A 19,555-nucleotide genomic window follows, 5' to 3' on the forward strand; every position below is an offset into this window, starting at 1 on the left:
TCCAAAAGAAATGTCTTTATTCTTTTAACTTTCTCAATATTTACAAAGAACAATAAGAACAAGAACAACAACTGAGATTGGCTCACAGAGTGGGTGGCAGGTGAACAGATGCGTCACTCTGGCTTCTGGGGTGACTGCAAGGAAGGGCAACATCCCAGCACCCATGGTCTGCACAGGGACAGTGGGACAAGCTGCTGGGCCCTGGCCTGCTTGGGGAAGGGCCAACCAGGTCCAGCCCCCCAGCTTCCAAGGCTGCAAGGCTGAAGAGTGACTGCCTGAGGAGCCCCGCCCCAATCCTGCCCTCCACTCCCATACGCACAAAAACGGAAGAGGCCACACTGTGGCCCGGCCACCTCCTCACAGGAGAGCGCCTCGGGGACCTCGACACTCCTGCAGGCCAGAGGTGGGGGCTGAGGCCCTTTCGGCCCAGCTAGAGGTAGCCAAAGACATTGAAGATGGGTGGGGGCACAGCCGGCTTTGTGGGGATGGGTTTCAGCACCACAGGCCTGCACACCTTCTGCCCCAGGCCGTCCGCATCCTTGCAGAGGTGCGCCAGCTCCCCGGGAAAGGCTGGGCTCTTCCTCCAAAGGCCCAGGCTGGGGACGGGACTCTGAGGCAGGGCCCCCAGAGGGCCCGGGTAGATGGGCTGTCCATGGTACTGGAAGGGGCAGCAACTCCAGGCATTGACGCGGCCCACCAAGGAGACCCCAGGCATCTTGAGCGGCTCCTTTTCCGCCAGGACCCTTGGAGACATGGGCACCGGGGTAGTCTCAGGCCCCAGGGGCTCCAAGCCCTTGCAATTTTTCTTACCCTCGTAGGGAGGTCCCTCCCTGGGGCCCAGTCCCCCCTCCAGCCCCACATGGTAGCTGTGGGTGGGCCTCGGCTCTTCCCAGAAGGAAGCGGGAAGCTGTCTTTTCCTCATGGGCACCTGGCCAGGCTGGGCAGCTTCTGGATGCTGCCCCTGTGGGAGCTGCTCCTTAGCAAGACATTCCTCCCTGTAGGGGTTCCTCAGCGCCTTCTCCTTGCAGCCCCCACCCCCGCCGGGGCTGGAATCAGGGCCCAAATCCAGGAGCAGCCTCCCGGGCCGGTCCTCAGACCCCCTTTTCAGGTAGGGCTCAGCAGCTCTGCCCGGAAGGCCCCGCGGGAGCCGGGAATACTTCTGGGAGAAGCGCTTGAGCTGCTTCTGCAGGTACTTGCGATGGTCCACGGAGCGGCGGCAGGGTGCGGACTTATCCAGGGCTGCCTTGATGTCGCTGGACGCCAGGTTCACGAAGTTTAGCAGCATCTTCACATCACTGTCGGATGCCATCACCAGGGGACCACTGCACGAGGCTTTCCATGAAGAGGGTAGACTCTGCTGGTGGCCGGCAGCTCCAAGGAAGGCCACCGAGCTGACCTGGGGGACAAAACAGGCCATCGGAGTCTCTCCGAGCAACCACACCCAACCCTCCCAAAAGACCACAGCACCTGTCTACAAACAGTGTCCGCACCCCAGCACCTCTCAGCCCTAAACAGAGTCCTGGGTAGAGGGATGTGGGTGCAAGTGGCTGAGCACTTCCTGCACACCTGGGACGCAGCAGGCACCAGCAGAGCCTCGCCCAGCCTGCTTGGGTCTGGTGCCCCTTCTTGCAGCCAAGGCTCAGAAAGGTCAAGCAACTCGCCCAAGGTGACCCAGCTACAGGTGGCATTGCTGGGGCCGGCACACACTCCCAGCCTGCCCCATCTCGCACACACCACGCTGCCAACGTGTGCAACTTGCCAGCGAGGTGTTTATTCTCTGAGCTGAGGCAACTGCTCCTCTTTAAAGCAAGGCCAAGCCCCCTTCCTCCCTGGTGGTAGCCTCCCCCTCCCACCACTCCTGCCCCCAGCACGAGGGGCACCAGCCCCCCTCCTCAGTCCCCACGCTCCACCCCCAGCTCTCACGCAGGACCAGGCAGGACCCCTGTCTGGCACTTAATCGAGACCTGCCTTTCGGGCTGATCTCAGCCTGCGGGCAGCAGGGACTCCCCCGAAGAAGCATCTGCAGCAATTTCATGCCTCTTCGCCCGCCACCCATGGCACCTCGCCCCTCCCCCAGGCCCCAGCCTGCCCCCACACCCGCCACCCAGTCGGGCCAGAGCCACCGGGCCTCCACACTGACCGAAGGTGCGGCCCGGGCCCCACCAACGTGGCCCGGCAGGTTCCCCACTGCAGACCTGGGACAGGCCCCGGCGCAGCCGGCCGAGCTCCGTCCGGCTGGAAGCAGTTGTGCAACCCTTGAGTGGGCTGAATGGAGGACAACTCCCCGGAGCTGGGGGGCCCCTCAGGCCAATCAGGAGCGCCTCTCCAGATACAAAGCATCCCAATCAGGCGGCGGCGCCCCGTTCCCACATTCTTTGCCGTCACAAATTGTCACCATGGGGACCATCACAAAAAAGACAGCTCCCAAATGCAATCATTTCCCGGTAAATTTCTACCCTTCAGCCCCACTCTCCTCGGCCTCCACGCCCCTCCTCCCCTTGACCTCGGTTCCCTGGTTTCTCAAGGGGGTGGGGTGTGTGTGTGTGTGTTTATGTGTGTGCTTAAAATGTCCAGGATCGAGAAGGGGCTGGGCCTAGTGGAGACAGGCTTGCAAACCTCCCCCAAAGACTCCAGGCCTACAGCTGCCATGCTCCAGTGCGGACAGACAATCGGACGGGGTAAGCCGGGGCGGGCTGCTTTTCCCGCTGTCCTTGAGTGTTGAGTGGCTCTCTCACTCGCACTCTCTCTTCTCCTGTCTCTGTCTCTCTCTCTCTCTCTCTCCCCCACCCCCGCCACCCGCGCCACCCTCCCTCCCTGCCAGGATCCCCCAGGGATCAGGGATGGAGGGCCTTCAAGGTCGGGAGGTGCGCTGATGCCTGTCGGAAAAGGTGGCCGAGGAAGGACTCTCTAACGAGGTGCTGGGATATCCATGGGAAGGGAGCTGGAGCTCTCAGGAATCTTGTCTTTATGTTTGCTTCCTCAATTGAGCTGCACAAAGCCTGAATTGCCCATTCAGCGCAGCCGGACAAAAGGTTGGCGTTGCACGGTCCCCTTGCATTTGTAGTCAAACAGTTAGGGACTTAAATCGAGTCGTCATGATGGAGAAAGAGGTGGACAAAGCCCATAGAATTGCCATCAGCAAACATTTTCCTGTGTCATATTAGCCAGTTTCCATGGCTCCCCCTGGCCTGCGGACAATGGCACAAGTTTGCACACTTGGCTACTGTCACCGTGCCAACGCCGGCGGGGCTGCAAGCAGGGCCGCTCTGAGCGAGCAAGGGAGCCCAGAGCCGCTGTTGGCCCTGCCCACCAACTGGCCAGAGGGAAGGTGAGGCTGAAGGCGAGGGCGGCTGCCTGGGAAATGCTAATGGTCGTGCCTCTGTGCCAGCCCAGCTCACGGGCCCCTTTCACGCCTCATCATTTTTCTGCCCAGGCTCAGCCTCCTCTTCCCTCCTCCTCTCCTTCCCCTTCCTTTCCTCTTCCCCTTCTACTGCCTTCTCCTCCCGTCTCCCTCACCAGCCAGATGGCTGGTGGTCTACGGGCCAACACACACCTCCGTACTACAACCTAAGATTTGGCATCTTAGGTTGCAGGACTCCTCTCTGGAGTCTCCCTACCCAGACTGGGGGCATTGGCAGGGCAGGGCCAGGGCCTCCATCCAGGAGTGATGGCCCCGCTCCTTCTCACTGGCCAATAGACAGCTGCTGTGGCCTGACTCCAAGCCGTCTCCCCTACCCCCGGCCTGAGGGTCCCTATAGGCAAAATGAAGGGTTTGGAGGAGATGGCCCAGTGCTGACAAGCTGTGACTCAATTTAGGCCTCGAAAGCCAGCAGTGTATTCTCCATGCCCCTACCCTGCTGCGGGGTCGGGGAAGTGTGGACCGAGATAGAAGTGCCACTGGACTGATGTATCCTAGATTGTCGGCCACTACGTGCCCTGGAGAGTTGCTCCTGCCTGTGGCAGCCTTTGCATGAGTGAGAGCCAAATCATCATCATTTTAAGTGCCAGAGATTTGAGGGCTATGTGTTTCTGCAGCACGTCCCAGCCCCTCGACTGGTACAGGCAGGAAACATCCTTTCTGCTCCAAAACATCTGGCACATGTGGCTGAAGAGAGCGCCCTGAGGGCCCATGGCCACCAGGGCCAGCTCCCTGCTGCCTGCTGCACGAGGCTGGTGTGCACAGCCAAGAGTTTGAATCTCTCCGGCAGCTGGCACCTGACTATGTAACCATCTGCTTTGCTGTGCTCTGCCCTTTTCTCCCCGGGCCTTCTGTGCTTTGTGTGGGCCGCATCATTCCTCTCTCCAGAAGATCTTCTCTCTTCCAAGGGCATCAAGACATTTTAGAGCCACTCAGCTCAGCTCCCAGCTTCCTTGAGATCCCACGGCACCTGCAGCCCTGCCGGCCCATTCTGCACTGCCCGCTCATGAAGCTGTCTTTCCTTTCTTAGCCAGTAGTAAGCCTCCCCACCAGGCCCGTGGACTCTGTGGGAGGTGAGTCGGTGTCTTACGAAAGTCTTTCCAAAGCTCTTAATGTGGGCTGTTCTTCCACCAAACACTTTTTGAGGAAAGAGGGAAGGAAGAAAAGAGGGAAGAGAGAAAGGAAGGGGAGAGAAAAGTGCAAGAAAATGGATTCTTTGCGGACACCCAGCATGTGCCAAGAGCCGTATTCCACAACCACATGAAGACCTCACCTGACCCTCGGGGCAGCTCAGTGAGGGTAGTGTTGTGGTTGCCCTGACAAATGAAGTGAGGTTGAGTTGCTTTCCCAAGGCTTCACAGCTGTTAACCAGCAGAGCTTGAACTTGAAGCCACGCCCATCTGTGTCCAAAGGCTGAATTGGATCTGCCTGGCCACATTGCCTCCTGGAGCTCCCGTGAGCACCAGACGCTGCCTAAGCACTGCCGGCCAAGAAGACCAGATTTTCTCCATGCATCCTGGGTTCCACTCTTCTAGCCCAACGTTAGACCTTCCCGACTCAGGAATACGGGAGCTGCAGCTTTGGGAAGTCAGGAGCGGGGAGAGGAGGCAACTGTGGCTTGAGGCCAGGCCTCTGGGTGCCTTTGACCCACACAAGGGAAGGCTCCTCTGTGTTTTTCTGATTGGCCATATAGGCAGGTGGAAAGACAGCAGTAATCATACGAGTCATAAGGCTCCCCCAGTGTTCTCTCATTATTGTCCTGGGTCTAGGCAGAGAGGGGATTATTTTTCCCATTTACAGTTGGTGACACACCCACAGAAGCCTCAAACCTGATTCTTGGGCCCAACTCAGCCAACCCTGTCCTCTCAGCCATTCTTCAAGGCCCAGCTCAAACATCCCCTCCTCCGGGATGCCTTCCACCAACTCCTAGCATTGTTAATAACGCCTCCTCCCATCCCTGTGTTCCTAGAGTCAAAGATGAAGTCTAACCTCCTTAGCTAAACGCAGAAGGCCCTTTGTAATCTGACACAGAGTAGCTTCTTACTAAATGTTTTATGAATTAAATACTTTGCCCATTCCACTGAGCAGGATTTTACCTGTGAACCGTAAACAGCTGCTTCCTGTCTTTTTTTTTTGAGACAGAGTCTTGCTCTGTTGCCCAGGCTGGAGTGCAGTGGCGCAATCTCGGCTCACTGCAAGCTCCGCCTCCCAGGTTCACGCCATTCTCCTGCCTCAGCCTCTGGAGTAGCTGGGACTACAGGCGCCCGCCACCACGCCCAGCTAATTTTTTGTATTTTTTTAGTAGAGACGGGGTTTCACCGTGGTCTCGATCTCCTGACCTTGTGATCCACCCACCTCGGCCTCCCAAAGTGCTGGGATTACAGGCGTGAGCCACCGCGCCCGGCCGTCTTATTTTTTTTAAATTTTGTCTGTTTATTGTTTGCCCCATCCAGGTGAGCTCCAGAAGGGAAGGCAGGTCGTCCACAGGTTTCTCTCTGTATCTCCTGTGACTTGAATGGACTCAGCACACAGCAGGCCTGAGTGAAGGATGCTTGTGGTTGCTGCGGCTTACATGACAACAAATTGTCTGTGATCCTACAGGACTATGGCACATGAAAGCTGGAAGCGCTTCTTCCCGACTGCATCGCCCAGCACCAGAGCCTGAGTTCTGTAAAGCTCTGTTAAAGGCACGTGAGCTGTGCTGGCTTCAACTGCCCTGAACTTGGATAAGCTGGGCCACTGACGGCCCCTTCCCAACCAGTTGTTGCTGCCTTGGTTTCCCGACAGTCCACTGTGCTGACCCTGCCGCAGGGACTCCCAGCTTTGCATCAACTCCATTCAACACCTACTGTGTGCAGGGACCAGAGGGTGTGGAGGTGGCATTCCCTGCTTTATCTTGATGAGTAAACAGCTGTCTCCTGCCCACTCATCAGTGAAGCAGAACAACTCCCCAGCAATCTCCTGGGAACCACCCCTCCAGAACCTCTGGATGTCGACAGACATCATCTACTTCTAGGATTCAGCCAGCACATGTGTAGACTGGAGCTGCAAGTGAGAAGAGGCATCTGGCAGGGCATGCACAGGCCAAGCCTTAGGGACCCGAGGAGCTCATCTGGGGCAGTGGGTTTTCAAATTGCTTTGAAGCAGAGATGCCCATTTAAAAATATGTGGAGATTCAGCCGGGCACGGTGGCTCATGCCTGTAATCCCAGCACTTTGGAAGGCCGAGGCAGATGGATCACCTGAGGTCAGGAGTTCGAGACCACCCCGGCCAACATGGTGAAACCCCGTCTCTACTAAAAATACAAAAATTAGCTAGGCGCAGTGGCAGGCGCCTGTAATCCCAGCTACTCGGGAGGCTGAGGCAGGAGAATCGCTTGAACCCGGGAGGCAGAGGTTGCAGTGAGCTGAGACTGTGCCATTGGACTCCAGCCTGGGGGACAAGAGCGAGACTTCATCTCAAAAAGAAAATGAAAAGATTCAACATGTAAAACCATGACAACCATGGGCTATGAGTACAAATTTATTTTCCATGCTCAAATGCATACCTTCTACTTATTTGCAAACAATGCATTAGAACAAGGACTCTGGTCTGATGATATAAAACTTTGAAATCAGGAGATATGGATTATGGTCTCACATCAGCCATCAGCCATACTTTGTTTTGGTTGCAGAACATTTACAAAATCTCGGTTTATAGAGAGAAGCAGTTGAGATGTCAACTTTTTTTAAAGTTTATATTTTAATTTATTTATTTTTTGAGATAGAGTCTCGCTCTGTCATCCAGGCTCTAGTGCAGTGGTGCGATCTCGGCTCACTGCAACCTCTGCCTCCCAGGTTCAAGTGATTCTCCTGCCTCAGCCTCCTGAGTAGCTGGGATTACAGACACGTGCCACCATTCCTGGCTAATTTTTGTATTTTTAGTAGAGACAGGGTTTCACCATGTTGGCCAGGCTGGTCTCAAACTCCTGACCTCAGGTGATCCGCCTGCCTCAGCCTCCCAAAGTGCTGGGATTACAGCTTTCAGCCACCACGCCCGGCCTAAAAAAGCTTCTCTTATGATCTTAAGATGGTCATCAAATAAAAGGAGTCCCTGGAGAAACTATTACCTGGTCCCCAGAGGAGTTAACTTGACTGCCCAAGTTCACCAGTCGGCAGCCTAGCGTGTCACCTTGTGAGTTAAAATGCATTTAAATGTATTTGTTTGTTGGTACATATTTGGCAATGTTTTAAATGGCCAAAAATAAATGTTAAAGAAGATTTTACATTTTCACACCTCTACAGAAAATTCAGTTCCAAAAGGTGGGCTGACTTCTCATTTTAGAGATGAAGACAGAGAGGCCCAGAGAGGGGCAGAGATTCATCCGAGGCAGAGCCAGGCAGAGCCAGGCAGAGCCGGGTAGGAGAAGCACCTGGGAGGGAGCTCTGCTCTGCCGGCCTCCCTGTGCTCGTTCTCACACCTCATCATATGAGTGTAAAGTCCTACTTGATGGAAATATGTGTCATATATTGTCATTCGTTCTTCCCAGTTGCCATTATTACTCTCTTTAACGGATGAGGAAGTTGAGGCACAAATTGGACTAGGAAACTTGCTGAAGGTCCCATGGGCAGTAAATGACAAAGCTCGGGTGGGAGTGATCCTAAGATGCTGCTCCCACCTACAACTGTGAACCAATGTGAGGGCTCCGTCTCCCTCCCAAGGGCCTTCCTAGCCCAGGGCTGCAGACTCTTCCCAGCCAGCCACCCCTGCCCTGGAGAGTTAGGCCCGACCGACCACGCCAGCTCGGGGAACATAACAAAGGCCACGCAAAGGACAGAGTGGCCCGGCAGCGCCTCTGTGGACGTGCGATGCAGACATCACAAGATGATTTATGTAACCTCTTACATAATGGCAGTATTTCTATCAAAGACCAGCCCGCGGCAGGCTGTCAGCCGTAATCGGAGTGGACGTGTTTCTTGCTTCCTGGGAACAGGAGGCACCGGGTCAAAGCCAACCCCTTTGGCTGCCAGGCCGAGGGCTTCCTGCGCTGGTGAAGTTGCCTAGTGTGGCTGTACCCTCAGAGGAGGCAGAGAACTTGTATTGCCCCAGAGTAGTCACAGCCTGGCTCAGCCAGCCCCAGCACCCCTGGCTGCAGTCCACCTCCAGTGACAGAGACCACTGTCAGTGTGATCAAGTCCCACATTGGAAGTGCTTTCAACCATATTCTTGTACCACCAAAGGGAGACTGGCTTTGGAGATGAGATCTTTGAACTCTGCCCCTACCTGGCTGCGTGATCTTGAGGTAGTCACTCACCCTCTCTGGGCCTCAGTTTCCTGGTTGAATTACATCATCAATTCTTGACCTCTATGCTGCACACATGGATATTGATATGGTGCTATCATGTGATATGGTGCTATATGATAGCGTGCCACAAGTCGGTGCTACTTATATTTGGCAAATGATTTGTTTTTTCCTAGTATAAATCAGAGCAGATTCAACATCTTGAAATCAGGTAAGCCCACTTGCACTCCCCTGTGCATTCTTGAAAGGGATATGAATGAGTGGGGTTAGAGCTGGTGAGTCTGAGGACTCAAGCCCCAGGAAAAGAGGAGAGCTCAGCCCATCTTCACCATGTGGAGTCTCAAGAGGGATGGGGTTCAGGCAAAGAGTTCTATGTTGAAGAATAGTAGTGCACACAGACCTCTGTGTCTTGTTCCTGGTTTTAGGGGAACAGCTTTTGGTCTTTCACCGTGGGATATGATGTAGCTGTGGGAATTTTGTAGAACCTCTTTATCAAGTTGAGGATACTTTCTTCTATTCCTAATTTTCTGGGAGTTCTTGTCGTGAATGGATGTTAAATTTTGTCAAATGAATTTTTTGCATCAATTTATATGATCATGTGTTTTTTTCTTTAGCCTATTTACAATTTGTATTATGCTAAGATAAAACATCATAACAGTTACTATTTTAGCCTGCCTTTCTGTATTTTCCTCCCTCCCTCCCTCCCTCCCTCCCTTCCTTCCTTCCTCTCTCTCTTTCTTTCTTTCTTCTTTTTTTGAGACAAGGTCTTGCTCTATCACTGCGTTGCAGTGGCACAATTGTGGCACACTGCAGTGTCTTGACCTCCTGGACTCAAGCAATCCTCCCACCTCAGCGTCCCGAGTAGCTGAGACTACAGGTTCATGCCAACACATCCAGCTAATTTTTAAAAATTTTTTGTAGAGAAGAGGTCTCACTATTTTTCCCCAGGCTGGTCTCAAACCTCTGAGCTCAAGCTATCCTCCCGTCTTGGCCTCCCAAAGTGCTGCGATTACAGGCGTGAGCCACCACACCTGACTGCATTTCACTTCTGATATCATAATCTATGTCTTCTCTCTTTTGGTCAGTCTTGCTAGAAGCTTGTTAATTTTATTGATCTGTTTAAAGAACCAGCTCTTTTTTATTTTTTATTTTTATTTCTTTTTCTGTTTTCAATGTCATTGACTTCTGCTTTTATCTTTATTACTTCCTTTCTTCTTCTTGCTTTGGGCTTATTTCACTTTTCTTTTTCTGAGGGCATGGCTTTGATCATTGATTGAGATCTTTCTTGTTTTCTAATGTAGGCCTCTTAGTGCTATAAAATTTCCTCTCGACGCTGCTTTGGCCACATCTCACAAATTTTGATATGTTGTGCTTGTGTTTTTGTTTGGCTCAGTATATTTTTTGTTATTTTCTTTGAGATGTCCTCTTTGGCAACAAGAAAGACTTATGTGAGACTTTCTCAGCATCAAGAAGATCTATGTGGGACTTTTCTGGGGAGCCGATAATGCTCAACAAGTGGTTCTAAAGCATTTAATGAACACCTACTATGTACAGGACATTCTCTGAGGTGCTGGGGATAGCAAAATGAATATGAAATCCATGCCAACAGCCTTGAAAATAGTTTACTGACCTCTTATTAAATGCTAATAATGTTTCAAAAACTTCCTCTGTATTAACTCCTTCATAATGATGTGGATATTGCTATTATGCCTGCTCTACAAATGAGGACACTGAGGCACAGGTTGACTAAGTGACTTGCCCAAGACCCTACAGCCAAAAGGGGTGAAGCTGGAGTGCAACCCAAGCCAATTACTGTGATTTTATGATTAATCATCATGATCAGTAAGCTCTGAGCCTCCTATTCCTCACCCTTGAAGTGGAGCTAAGGGCAGTTCCCTGGCAGGGTTGATAATGAGGATTAAGACATCAGCCATGAAAACTCAACAAACACATCAATAACCTGGTTCATAGTCGGTGCCCTTCCCTTGCCTTCGCCTCTGCCCTGGGTTGGATATAACGGCTGCCCAGGTGAAGCCGTAAAGAAGGGCTAGTGGGACAAAAGTGATATGGTAGTGATGTCTGTGCCCTGCGGGGCATCCCAAATGGACCACCACACCACATTCGTGCCCCTGCTCTGCATGCTCCCACACCCCCACACACCCATCACCTTGACTGTGTCCTCCAGCACTGATAGGCCTCGTCACTCACCCAGGCACCCACCAGGAATGAAAAGTCCGTTTGATCTCAACTGTCACCTCGGGTTTGATTGGCAATGACTGGCAGGTGCCCTGTGGAGAGATTCCAAGGGCTCAGCAGACAGAACTCTCTGATCTACTAGCGATGTCTTCCCTGAGGGAGGATGGAGATGAAGCCGGCTGTGTGCCAAGTGTCCCTGGATCCAGGTCAGAATCACAGGATGGAAAGCCAGGGATGTCAATACTTGGCATTCTGGCGATCCAACCCTGACATTTTAATCAAGGGATTGGAGCCCCTTGAGAAAAGCGGTGACTTATTCAAGCACATATACCTATGACCAAGATTCAAGTTTCCCACCTCCCAGGCCAGAATTCATCAGGTCCATTCAACAGACATTTGTTACTAAGTTTCAACTCCAGGCCGGGGACTGACTTAGCCATGATAGATATCTTACACATCTTGTAGTATTTATTCTCACAACAACCTTCTGTGATAGATCCTAAAGTCATTCCCATCTGGCAGATGTGGAAACTGGGGCTCAGGTAGACTAAAGAACTTAACAGCCAGTGAGAGGCAGAGCCAAGATTCGAATCCTTACCTCCTGACTCTGAACCCGAATCTTTCTAACATGCTGCTTTGTTTCAGGGGTGAGAGGCAGCAGTGATGGCAACAGCCATAGCTTGAGTCAAGGCACCGAGACAGAGAGTGTGAGGCATTTTGGAGAGCGGAGACAGTGAGAAGCTCAGTGCACTGGGGAGGAGAGGTCGCTGTGGGGAGTGAGGTGAGATAAGGTTAAGTAGAAAGGTTGAATCCCCCATGTATCTTTGCATGCAGTAGGCACGTAATACATGCTTAATGACTGACTGACTGAATGAATGAATGAACAAACCAGAACATGGAGTAAAATGGTTGGTTGGCTCCTGAGCCATTTTAGGAGCTCCAACAGCCAGTCGTAAAACAATCTGTAAACAGCAAGTGCATCCTCAGTGCCTGACTCCCACCCTTCCGGCCACACTGTCCCTCAGCTGTGTTGCACAAACAGCACACCTTCATCATCGGAGAGGATCCCTCGCCTCCTGGGATGGGGGTTTCCAAGGGAAAAGTGATGGGGCAGGGGTCTAACTCGCATTGAATACTGCAATGCCCCAGGAGTTAGATATTTGCCATCTCATGTAATCCTCACCAAATAAACCAACGAGTCAATAAAACCCAAGATGGGTATTGTTCTTCCCATTTGACAGATTCAGAAACTAGGACCAGGGAGATAGAACTCTCCCCTAGTGGCAGAGGAGCTGGGGTTTGGGCTCAGCCGGTGTCTACAGTGCCCTTAGGGGAAGGTGGGGTCAGGGGTGGGCATTGTGCCCTCTTGCCTTACAGATTCCCAGCCCCCACCCCAGCCACCTGGAGCACCTGTCCTACTTGAGTAATAGAAGACTCTTCATTGGCATCTATCATTTAGTTCCTGGCCTCTGATCACAACTCTGTCTGTAGCCCCAATCTAGCCCATAACAGACTTTTTCAAAATTCTCTGAATATGCCGTCATCTCTCAGGAAAGGGGCATTTGCATCATCAGCAAAAGGGCCATTTTCACCTGCCTCTGCGTTCCGTTCCTGCGGTCCCTGACTCAGTCCTGGTGGGGCGTGCTGGGACTATGAAGAGTTACTGCTGTGAGCACTGCGGCCCCCTTACCTCCACCCTAGCACTGAGGTGAGCTCTCCTAGACCAACGTTGGCCCCTTGGATGGCATTTCAGTGCCTAGCACATGGCAAACCCCTTGCAGCATGTTTGTCACCCACAGAGGTCACTCACACACCTTAGGAGTCAGACGATTGCATTTCGTTCCTGCGTCGCTCATCTGGGCAGTGATTTCATCTGTGTGGGCCTCACACTTCTCATCTGATAAGCTTGGTGGAAACGGTGCCCAGCTCCCGGGCTGGGGTCTCTTCCAGCAGGCTAAAGGATGAGTAGGGGTTGTTTTAGCTATGCTGGTCTGGGGTGGAGGGGAGACTGGGAGGAAGAGCGTGAGGCAGGAGCATAGGGTCTGGAGGCAGGGACCCTACAGCAATTCACACGGACTTCCTAGAACTGAATCAAAAGGAAAACACCATCTTTCCACACCCAAGTAACAAGGATTAGAGGCTGCTCCCTTTGCAAACCCTACCCGTTTTCCCACTGTGTTGCACAAGTAAAATGTAAAGTACCTCTGATCGGTCACCTCCTGCCACCAATCAGACTGGTCATGGGCCAAGTCTTTATTTACATAGGGTGTAACTCTATGTAACCAATGGGAAACCTCTAGAGGGTACAGAAACCCTAGAAGATTTGCAGCCAGTGCTCTTGAGCCACTTGCTCAAGTATGCTCCCACTGTGTACTTTCATTTCAGTAAACCATTGCTTCATTCTTTCGTTGTTTTGTTTGTGCATTTTGTCCAATTCTTTGTTCAAAATGTCAAGAACCTGGATGACTTGTAGTCAAGACCCTCCACTGGTAACAAGCATATGGATAAAGGAGAAGATTGGGAAGACTTGGGCTGGAGGGCTGCAGACCACTCCCAGGGTGAGAACTCTTGCTGATGTTTCAACAGATCTCAGCCAATCCTCCCCAGAGCAAGAAGCATGGCAGTGGATGTCAGTTCAGGTGTGTTCAGTGGACCTTAGAGTTGGGTCTGTAGCAACATCCCCAGGGTGAGGGTCCCTGGACAAGCCCTGAACAGGGCCAAGTCAAGGATCTTGTCAAGCCTGTAATTTCTTGACTGAGAAAGTGAAGGGCACCCTCTCTTACTTTGGCTTCAGGGTTGGATGGATGGGTAGATGGATGGATGGATGGAAGGAAAGATGGGGAGGTGGGTGGATGGATGGATGGGGAAGTGGATGACTGAATGGACAGGTTGGATGGATAAGTAGATAGGTGGGCAATTGAATGGATGGGTGGATGGATGGAGGCATGGGAAGATGGGTGGGTGGATAAATGGATGTGTGGATAGATGGATGGTTGGACAGATGGATAAATGGATGGATATTCGAGAACTTCCAGGCTGCTCAGAGGCAGCAAGCTTGGTATGGGCAGTTGCAAAGTTTATTTAAAAAGTCTGATGATATTTTAGTTCAACATGTTTTCAGACAATGGGGCCCTTTCTTATGCTCCTTGGTGGCCCAGAAAACATAGTTTTGATGGCTAATTGAGTGGTGGTCATAATTTCTTCTCCTGTAAAGACCATACTTTTTGTCTATGAGGTTGCTCTAGGCCTGACTATCCTGTCAACTGTCTCTTTGGTTCCTGTCTTATCTACCTGCCAAGACCCTAGTCTCTCCTGTGAATCTCTTTTCTTCATCAGACACCTCGAATCACAGATAGTTGGAGATGAAAAGGACCTTAGAAACCGTAAGAAACACCGTGGGCAAGGAGAGTGGGGAGCTCTGGAGCCATAAACCTGGCTTCAGGTCCCAGTTCTGCCACTCATCAGCTGGGTGGCCAAGGGTAAGTCATGTAACCTCTCTGACCCTCAGCCTCTTCCTCTGTATGTGGCACCTGCCTGCCATCACATGTGGAGTGCTCAGCCCAGAGCTGGCCTGTGCTACGGAGCTAAGCACAGAAACAACTCATCAATGCCTGTGCTACGGAGCTAAGCACAGAAACAACTCATCAATGTCACTATCATCCCAAAGCCAAAGTCCTGCCATGTCGTTGGAAGAGGCTAAAGTAACATGTGCAGAGTGTTTATCTCAGCACTCTCATTTGTGAGAGCCATTCATCTCATCCAACCCTCTTAGTTTGTTGTTTTTAGACAGTGTCTTGGTCTGTTACCCAGGTTGGAGTGCTGTGGTGTGATCATGACTCACTGTAACCTCGAACTCTTGGGCTCAGGCAATTCTCCCACCTCATCTCCTGAGTAGTGGGGATTACAGGTGTGCCCCACCATGCTGGCTAATTCTAAACTTTTTTTTTTTTTGAGATGGAGTCTCACTCTGTTGCCCAGGCTGGAGTGCAGTGGCATGATCTTGGCTCACTGCAACCTCCGCCTCCCGGGTTCAAGTGATTCTCATGCCTCAGCCTCCTAAGTAGCTGGGACTACAGGCACGTGCAACCACACCTGGCTAATTTTTTTTTTTTATTATTGTTTAGTAGAGATGAGGTTTCACCATATTGGCCGGGCTGGTCTCAAACTCCTGACCTCGTGATCCACCCACCTTGGCCTCCCAAAGTGCTGGGATTACATAAACATTTTTTTTTTTTTTTGTAGAGACAGGATCTTGATATGTTGCCCAGGTTGGTCTCAACCTCCTGGTCTCAAATGATCCTTCTGCCTTGGCCTCAAAACTTTGGGACTACAGTCGTGAGCATGGTGCCAGGTAGACCACTTCATTAACCAGATGAGGAAACTGAGGCTGAGAGGTGGAGTGGTTTGCCCAAAGCAACCTGGTGAATTAGTGGCATGGTCAGGATATGAATCCGGACTCCAAGACCAGTTCTCCTCCTCTCTCTTCTGAACCCATTTTCTGCACCCTTGGCTAAGAGAGGAAAATGCAGGATTCACCTCTGAACACTCAGCTTTGGCCTCAAATGGCCACGAGAGGGAGCCTTTGGAATTGCTCAGGGCCTCTGCGCTTCCAGTGAAAGAACCCTTTCCATCCGTTCTCGAAGGCGCCTAGGCCAGTAGCCCCTGCCCTGCCCCTTCCCTCCCTGTGCCAGCACCTCTGAGGCATTCCAGACTCCAGCTCCTTTTCCTTCTCTACTTCCACCCTCCACCTGGATCCCAGTATTGTCTTTCTCCTTTTCCTGAGTAGAACTGGGATCCTCAGAACCCCACGGTGGTTTTGCCAGGCAGGTGGTGCACATTTGAGGCACCCCGGCTTACTTTGGCTTCAGGGTTGCAGTGACATGTCCAGTTGTCCCTTAGCATCTACTGACACTCCCATCCAGCTATTCCACACACTTCTGCTCAGCCACGCTGGGTGGGAGAGGCCAGGCCAGGGGAGGTGGAGGAGGTGGGAGAGGAGTTTACCTACTGTGTAGCCAGAAGATGACAGAGTTACAGCACACAATGACAGGACATGGCTCGGAGTATTAGTTGGACACAAGCAGAAGCACTGATAGTAGAGGCCTTGGGGACAGCTCTGGCGGCAGATTTGAGCCGTAAAGGATGCAAAATAGTTGGCCAGGCAAATAAGGCCCACAAGTTCCTAAGAAACTGGGAGGAGGACCCTTGCCTCTGGGTCAGGGGTGCTACCTGAGAGGACACCCCTTCTCTGGGCATCGGTAAATAGGAATAATAAAACCCACTCTGCCTTCCTCATAGGAGGACAGAATGTCTGAGTACATAGAAATGGAAGCAGGTTGGAAATTAAATACCATGCCCATCTCGGGGATGTATTTTAGCACCGCTGTTTTTCTCTTTCCCAGGACGTTCTCCAATAAGCGTTCATTCAGTGTCCCCAGCACCCACTTTCCCTGTCCTGACCTTCCTGCAGATGCATTTTTGAGACCACACAGGTTCCTGGGTCACTGATGAGCATTCCTGTGGGCCTCCCACGGTCCTCCACTTGGTGGCTGACTCCAGCCCTCTTCCCTCATTTGGCTTTTTCCATGAGTCATTTTAAAGTCTTTGTATAAGGCCTATTAGGATAAAAACAGGAAGGCAGGCAAGCCAGCAAGCCCTGGAGGCCATCCCTGGGCTCTTAGGAGATTAAGGTCTGCAAACACAATCCCAGGTGTCTGTGGGCCATCTGCCCCCGCACCCCCCATGTGCTGACCAGGAGGACCTCGGAATCTGGGATGAATGTGACACTGTTTGAATGTTGGAAATGCCCTGTTGCTCGTTTCTCTATATCTTTTTAGGCAACAAAAATGGCAAGCTCTTTCCAAGTGTCATTCTCCAAATAGATTCCTTCTAGTCTAGGGTTGGGGGGGAGGGAGTGGAATAAGAGGTGAGCCCCTCTCATGCTCCAGCAGCCCCCTCTGTGGGCCCAGCAGGCCACTCTTAACATCTCCGAAACCTGTGGTTCTTGCAGGACATACACTTTGTTTCATATTCTCCTGGGCTCACTGTGCATAACCGAGTTTGTAATTCTCCAGTCCTCCCAAATGCATATTCTCCCTTGCAGACAGCATTTTTCAGAGAACAGGAGGGAGCTGCTTCCTTAAGTAGTGCCTGGGATCACATTCAGACTGGAGATGTTACCAGAAGCAAATCCACCTCAGTGGGGATTCTGGTTGACCCAGGAGACCCTCTGCTCCTGAGGGAACTACCGAGGGGCTTGGGCTGTGACTCCAGGACCAAGAGTTTTGGGAGAGACTTTCCTTCCCTGGACAAGGAAAAGGAAGTGGAGCTACCAGCTGCTACTCTGGGAGGCTAGAGACGCATCTCTCTACCATGCACCCTTTCCAAAGCTCTGTTCTCTGAGGGCTTCTCGAAATACCCACTTTAATCAGAGTTAAGCCGGATTTGAAGGTTGAGATGATTAGATGTGTCAAAAAAATTTTACAGTCTAATAACACCCAATGCTGTCAAGAATGTGGAAAAGAAGAGACATGTATGCATTGTTGATGTGAGTGTCAATTGGCGTCCATTTTTGGAGGGAGTTTGCTAGTATCATTAGAATGTGAAATAGATACACTCTCAGACTCAACATTTCCACTCCTAAGAGTCAATTCTAGAGAAATATGTGCACGTGGACACAAAGAGTCGGGCATGAAGATGTTTGCAGAAATGTTGTTTGCAACTGCAAAAAACAGTAAAATAAAAAGCCACCAAATCAAAAAACCAAACACCTAGCATTTGTCCCCAGTTTTACTGAGATGTAATTGACAAGCCTCGGATTTAGACACTGTGGCAGAACTTGGGTACGGTGTGCTTTGCAGCCACTAAAAAGAATGACATAAACCTTCTAAGTTGCTGACTTAGAAGGACCTCAAGATGGACCTTTTCATGAAAAAAAGGGATACAATTATCTGTACCATAGGACCCCATTTATGTTAAAAACAAAAAAGAAGAAAGGTAAAATAAGTCAAAGGGAATGCTTGGGAACGTTTGGGATGAACACACCCCACGCTGAGAATAGCAGCGATGTATGAAAGGTTGTAGGCTGGGAAACAATTGAAAAGGGTTTCATTTTTTAGTCTGTAAACTTTTCTGTTGTTTGAAATGTTTCTTAATGAGCACATGTTTATGTATATTGTTTTTGTTCCCCAATATGTGTATTGGATTTTGCTCCAGGGCACCCACCTCAGAACAGTCCTGCTCAGAACCTCTGAAGTCAGTGGACATTTTCTGTGTGAGCCTCTGCCCTGCACAGCTCTACGGTGGGTGTTGAGGACATCAGGGCCATTGTCCCCATCCCCAGGGAGGGCAGTCGCCTGCAAGGAGAGGCAGATGGACAGATAAGGACTGTGCAGTGGCAGAAACTGTGAGGAGTGTCCTCGTAAGGACAGCAAGAGTAGAAGGCAGGCGAGGGCAGTTCCCCTGGATGAAATAAGGGGAGGCTTCCTGGAGGAAGTGACACTAACTTGAGTCTTAAAGATGATGGGCCGGGCGCGGTGGCTCACGCTTGTAATCCCAGCACTTTGGGAGGCCGAGGCGGGCAGATCACGAGGTCAGGAGATCAAGACCACGGTGAAACCCCGTCTCTACTAAAAAATACAAAAAATTAGCCGGGTGTGGTGGCGGGCGCCTGTAGTCCTAGCTACTCAGAGAGGCTGAGGCAGGAGAATGGCGTGAACCCGGGAGGCGGAGCTTGCAGTGAGCTGAGATTGCGCCACTGCACTCCAGCCTGGGTGACAGAGCAAGACTCCGTCTCAAAAAAAAAAAAAAGATGATGGGGGTGTAGATGGGGTGTAGATTGAGTGTGGATGAACCAGTGGAAGAACAAGAGGGAAGATTTGAAGAGGAGAGTTCCAGGAGGGGAGACATGCACTTGGGGGAACACAGGGCGGGTGATGGGTGGGGTTGGGGAGGACGAGAAGAGTTAGGGACAAGGGCTGAGCTTGGCTTCTCGTCTCTCAACTCCTGATTGTTGCTCTGGGGTGCAGGGAGCCAGCCAGTGGCCAGCAGAGGGCACTTCTGCCTCTTCCAACTGCAGAGTCTGGAGCCCCCCCCCCCGGGGAGGAGCTGGTCAATGGTTTCATGTTGACATGGGTGGGGAAGCTGGGCTCTCAGGACCCCAGGGAGGATGCACCCCAAGAGCGAGTGAGACCGAGACACAAATGATTAAGATGCAGCATGAGGAGGCGTGGCAAAGGACTTTAGCCAGTCCACATGTGCAGAGAGGTCATCGGCAGTGCTGCTTTCCGAGACGGTGAAGAGGGGCTTCAATCAGAATGTGAGTGTGTGGTGGCACAGGAGGCTTGTGGCCACAGTGAAAGCAAAGGCTAGAGTCGAAGACAGCATTCCAAGAGGGTGCTCCGAGGGCTGCAGCAGCTTCAGCCCGGGAGTCTGGCATGGGGCCTCTCCCACCGGTCCCCTCCACTGCCCACCCTCATTCTCTCTGCCTGAGCTCTTTTCCCTGCTCCTCCAAAGCAGTGTCCCCTTCCCAGTCCTGAGCACTCCCGGACCCTCCACCTGCTCCCCAGCAAACCCACCTGGAGACCTGCTCAGTGCCGGGTCTTCTCCTGGAGGCGGGGACGTGGCAGGACCCCAGGAAGGCCCCAGATCATTCCACTGCG

General features: G+C 51.8%; 1 protein-coding gene and 1 long non-coding RNA gene across 11 annotated transcripts in view; one reads left to right on the forward strand and one right to left on the reverse strand.

Annotated features, from left to right (window-relative positions):
• FAM181A (family with sequence similarity 181 member A) lies at nucleotides 1-10,968 on the reverse strand. 7 transcript variants are annotated; one of them, XM_055288316.1, is made up of 2 exons: nucleotides 10,867-10,968; nucleotides 1-1,396 (listed from the first exon to the last, which is right to left on the reverse strand). In XM_055288316.1, exon 2 carries the CDS (start codon nucleotides 1,307-1,309, stop codon nucleotides 431-433), a length of 879 nt encoding a protein of 292 aa, XP_055144291.1. In that variant the 5' UTR covers nucleotides 1,310-1,396; nucleotides 10,867-10,968; the 3' UTR covers nucleotides 1-430. The 7 variants fall into 7 exon arrangements, with proteins under 7 accessions (XP_055144291.1, XP_055144292.1, XP_055144293.1 ...); XM_055288317.2 differs by having other exon boundaries at nucleotides 10,908-10,965; XM_055288318.2 differs by having other exon boundaries at nucleotides 10,860-10,927.
• Nucleotides 3,237-19,555, forward strand: part of LOC129487498 (uncharacterized) — a 25,253-nt gene continuing 8,934 nt past the window's right edge. Inside the window, exons 1-5 of one of the 4 annotated variants that reach the window (XR_010122013.1) lie at nucleotides 3,237-3,328; nucleotides 11,541-11,676; nucleotides 13,351-13,534; nucleotides 14,232-14,374; nucleotides 16,999-17,657. This is a non-coding gene — a long non-coding RNA (uncharacterized lncRNA). Of the gene's footprint in view, nucleotides 3,329-7,255; nucleotides 7,592-11,540; nucleotides 11,677-13,350; nucleotides 13,535-14,231; nucleotides 14,375-16,998; nucleotides 17,658-19,555 lie in introns of those variants that run through there. The other 3 variants (XR_008659346.2, XR_008659347.2, XR_008659348.2) reach the window with 3 other exon arrangements.

This window comes from Symphalangus syndactylus, chromosome 8 (genome assembly GCF_028878055.3).
Source record: "Symphalangus syndactylus isolate Jambi chromosome 8, NHGRI_mSymSyn1-v2.1_pri, whole genome shotgun sequence".
NCBI lineage: Eukaryota > Metazoa > Chordata > Mammalia > Primates > Hylobatidae > Symphalangus > Symphalangus syndactylus.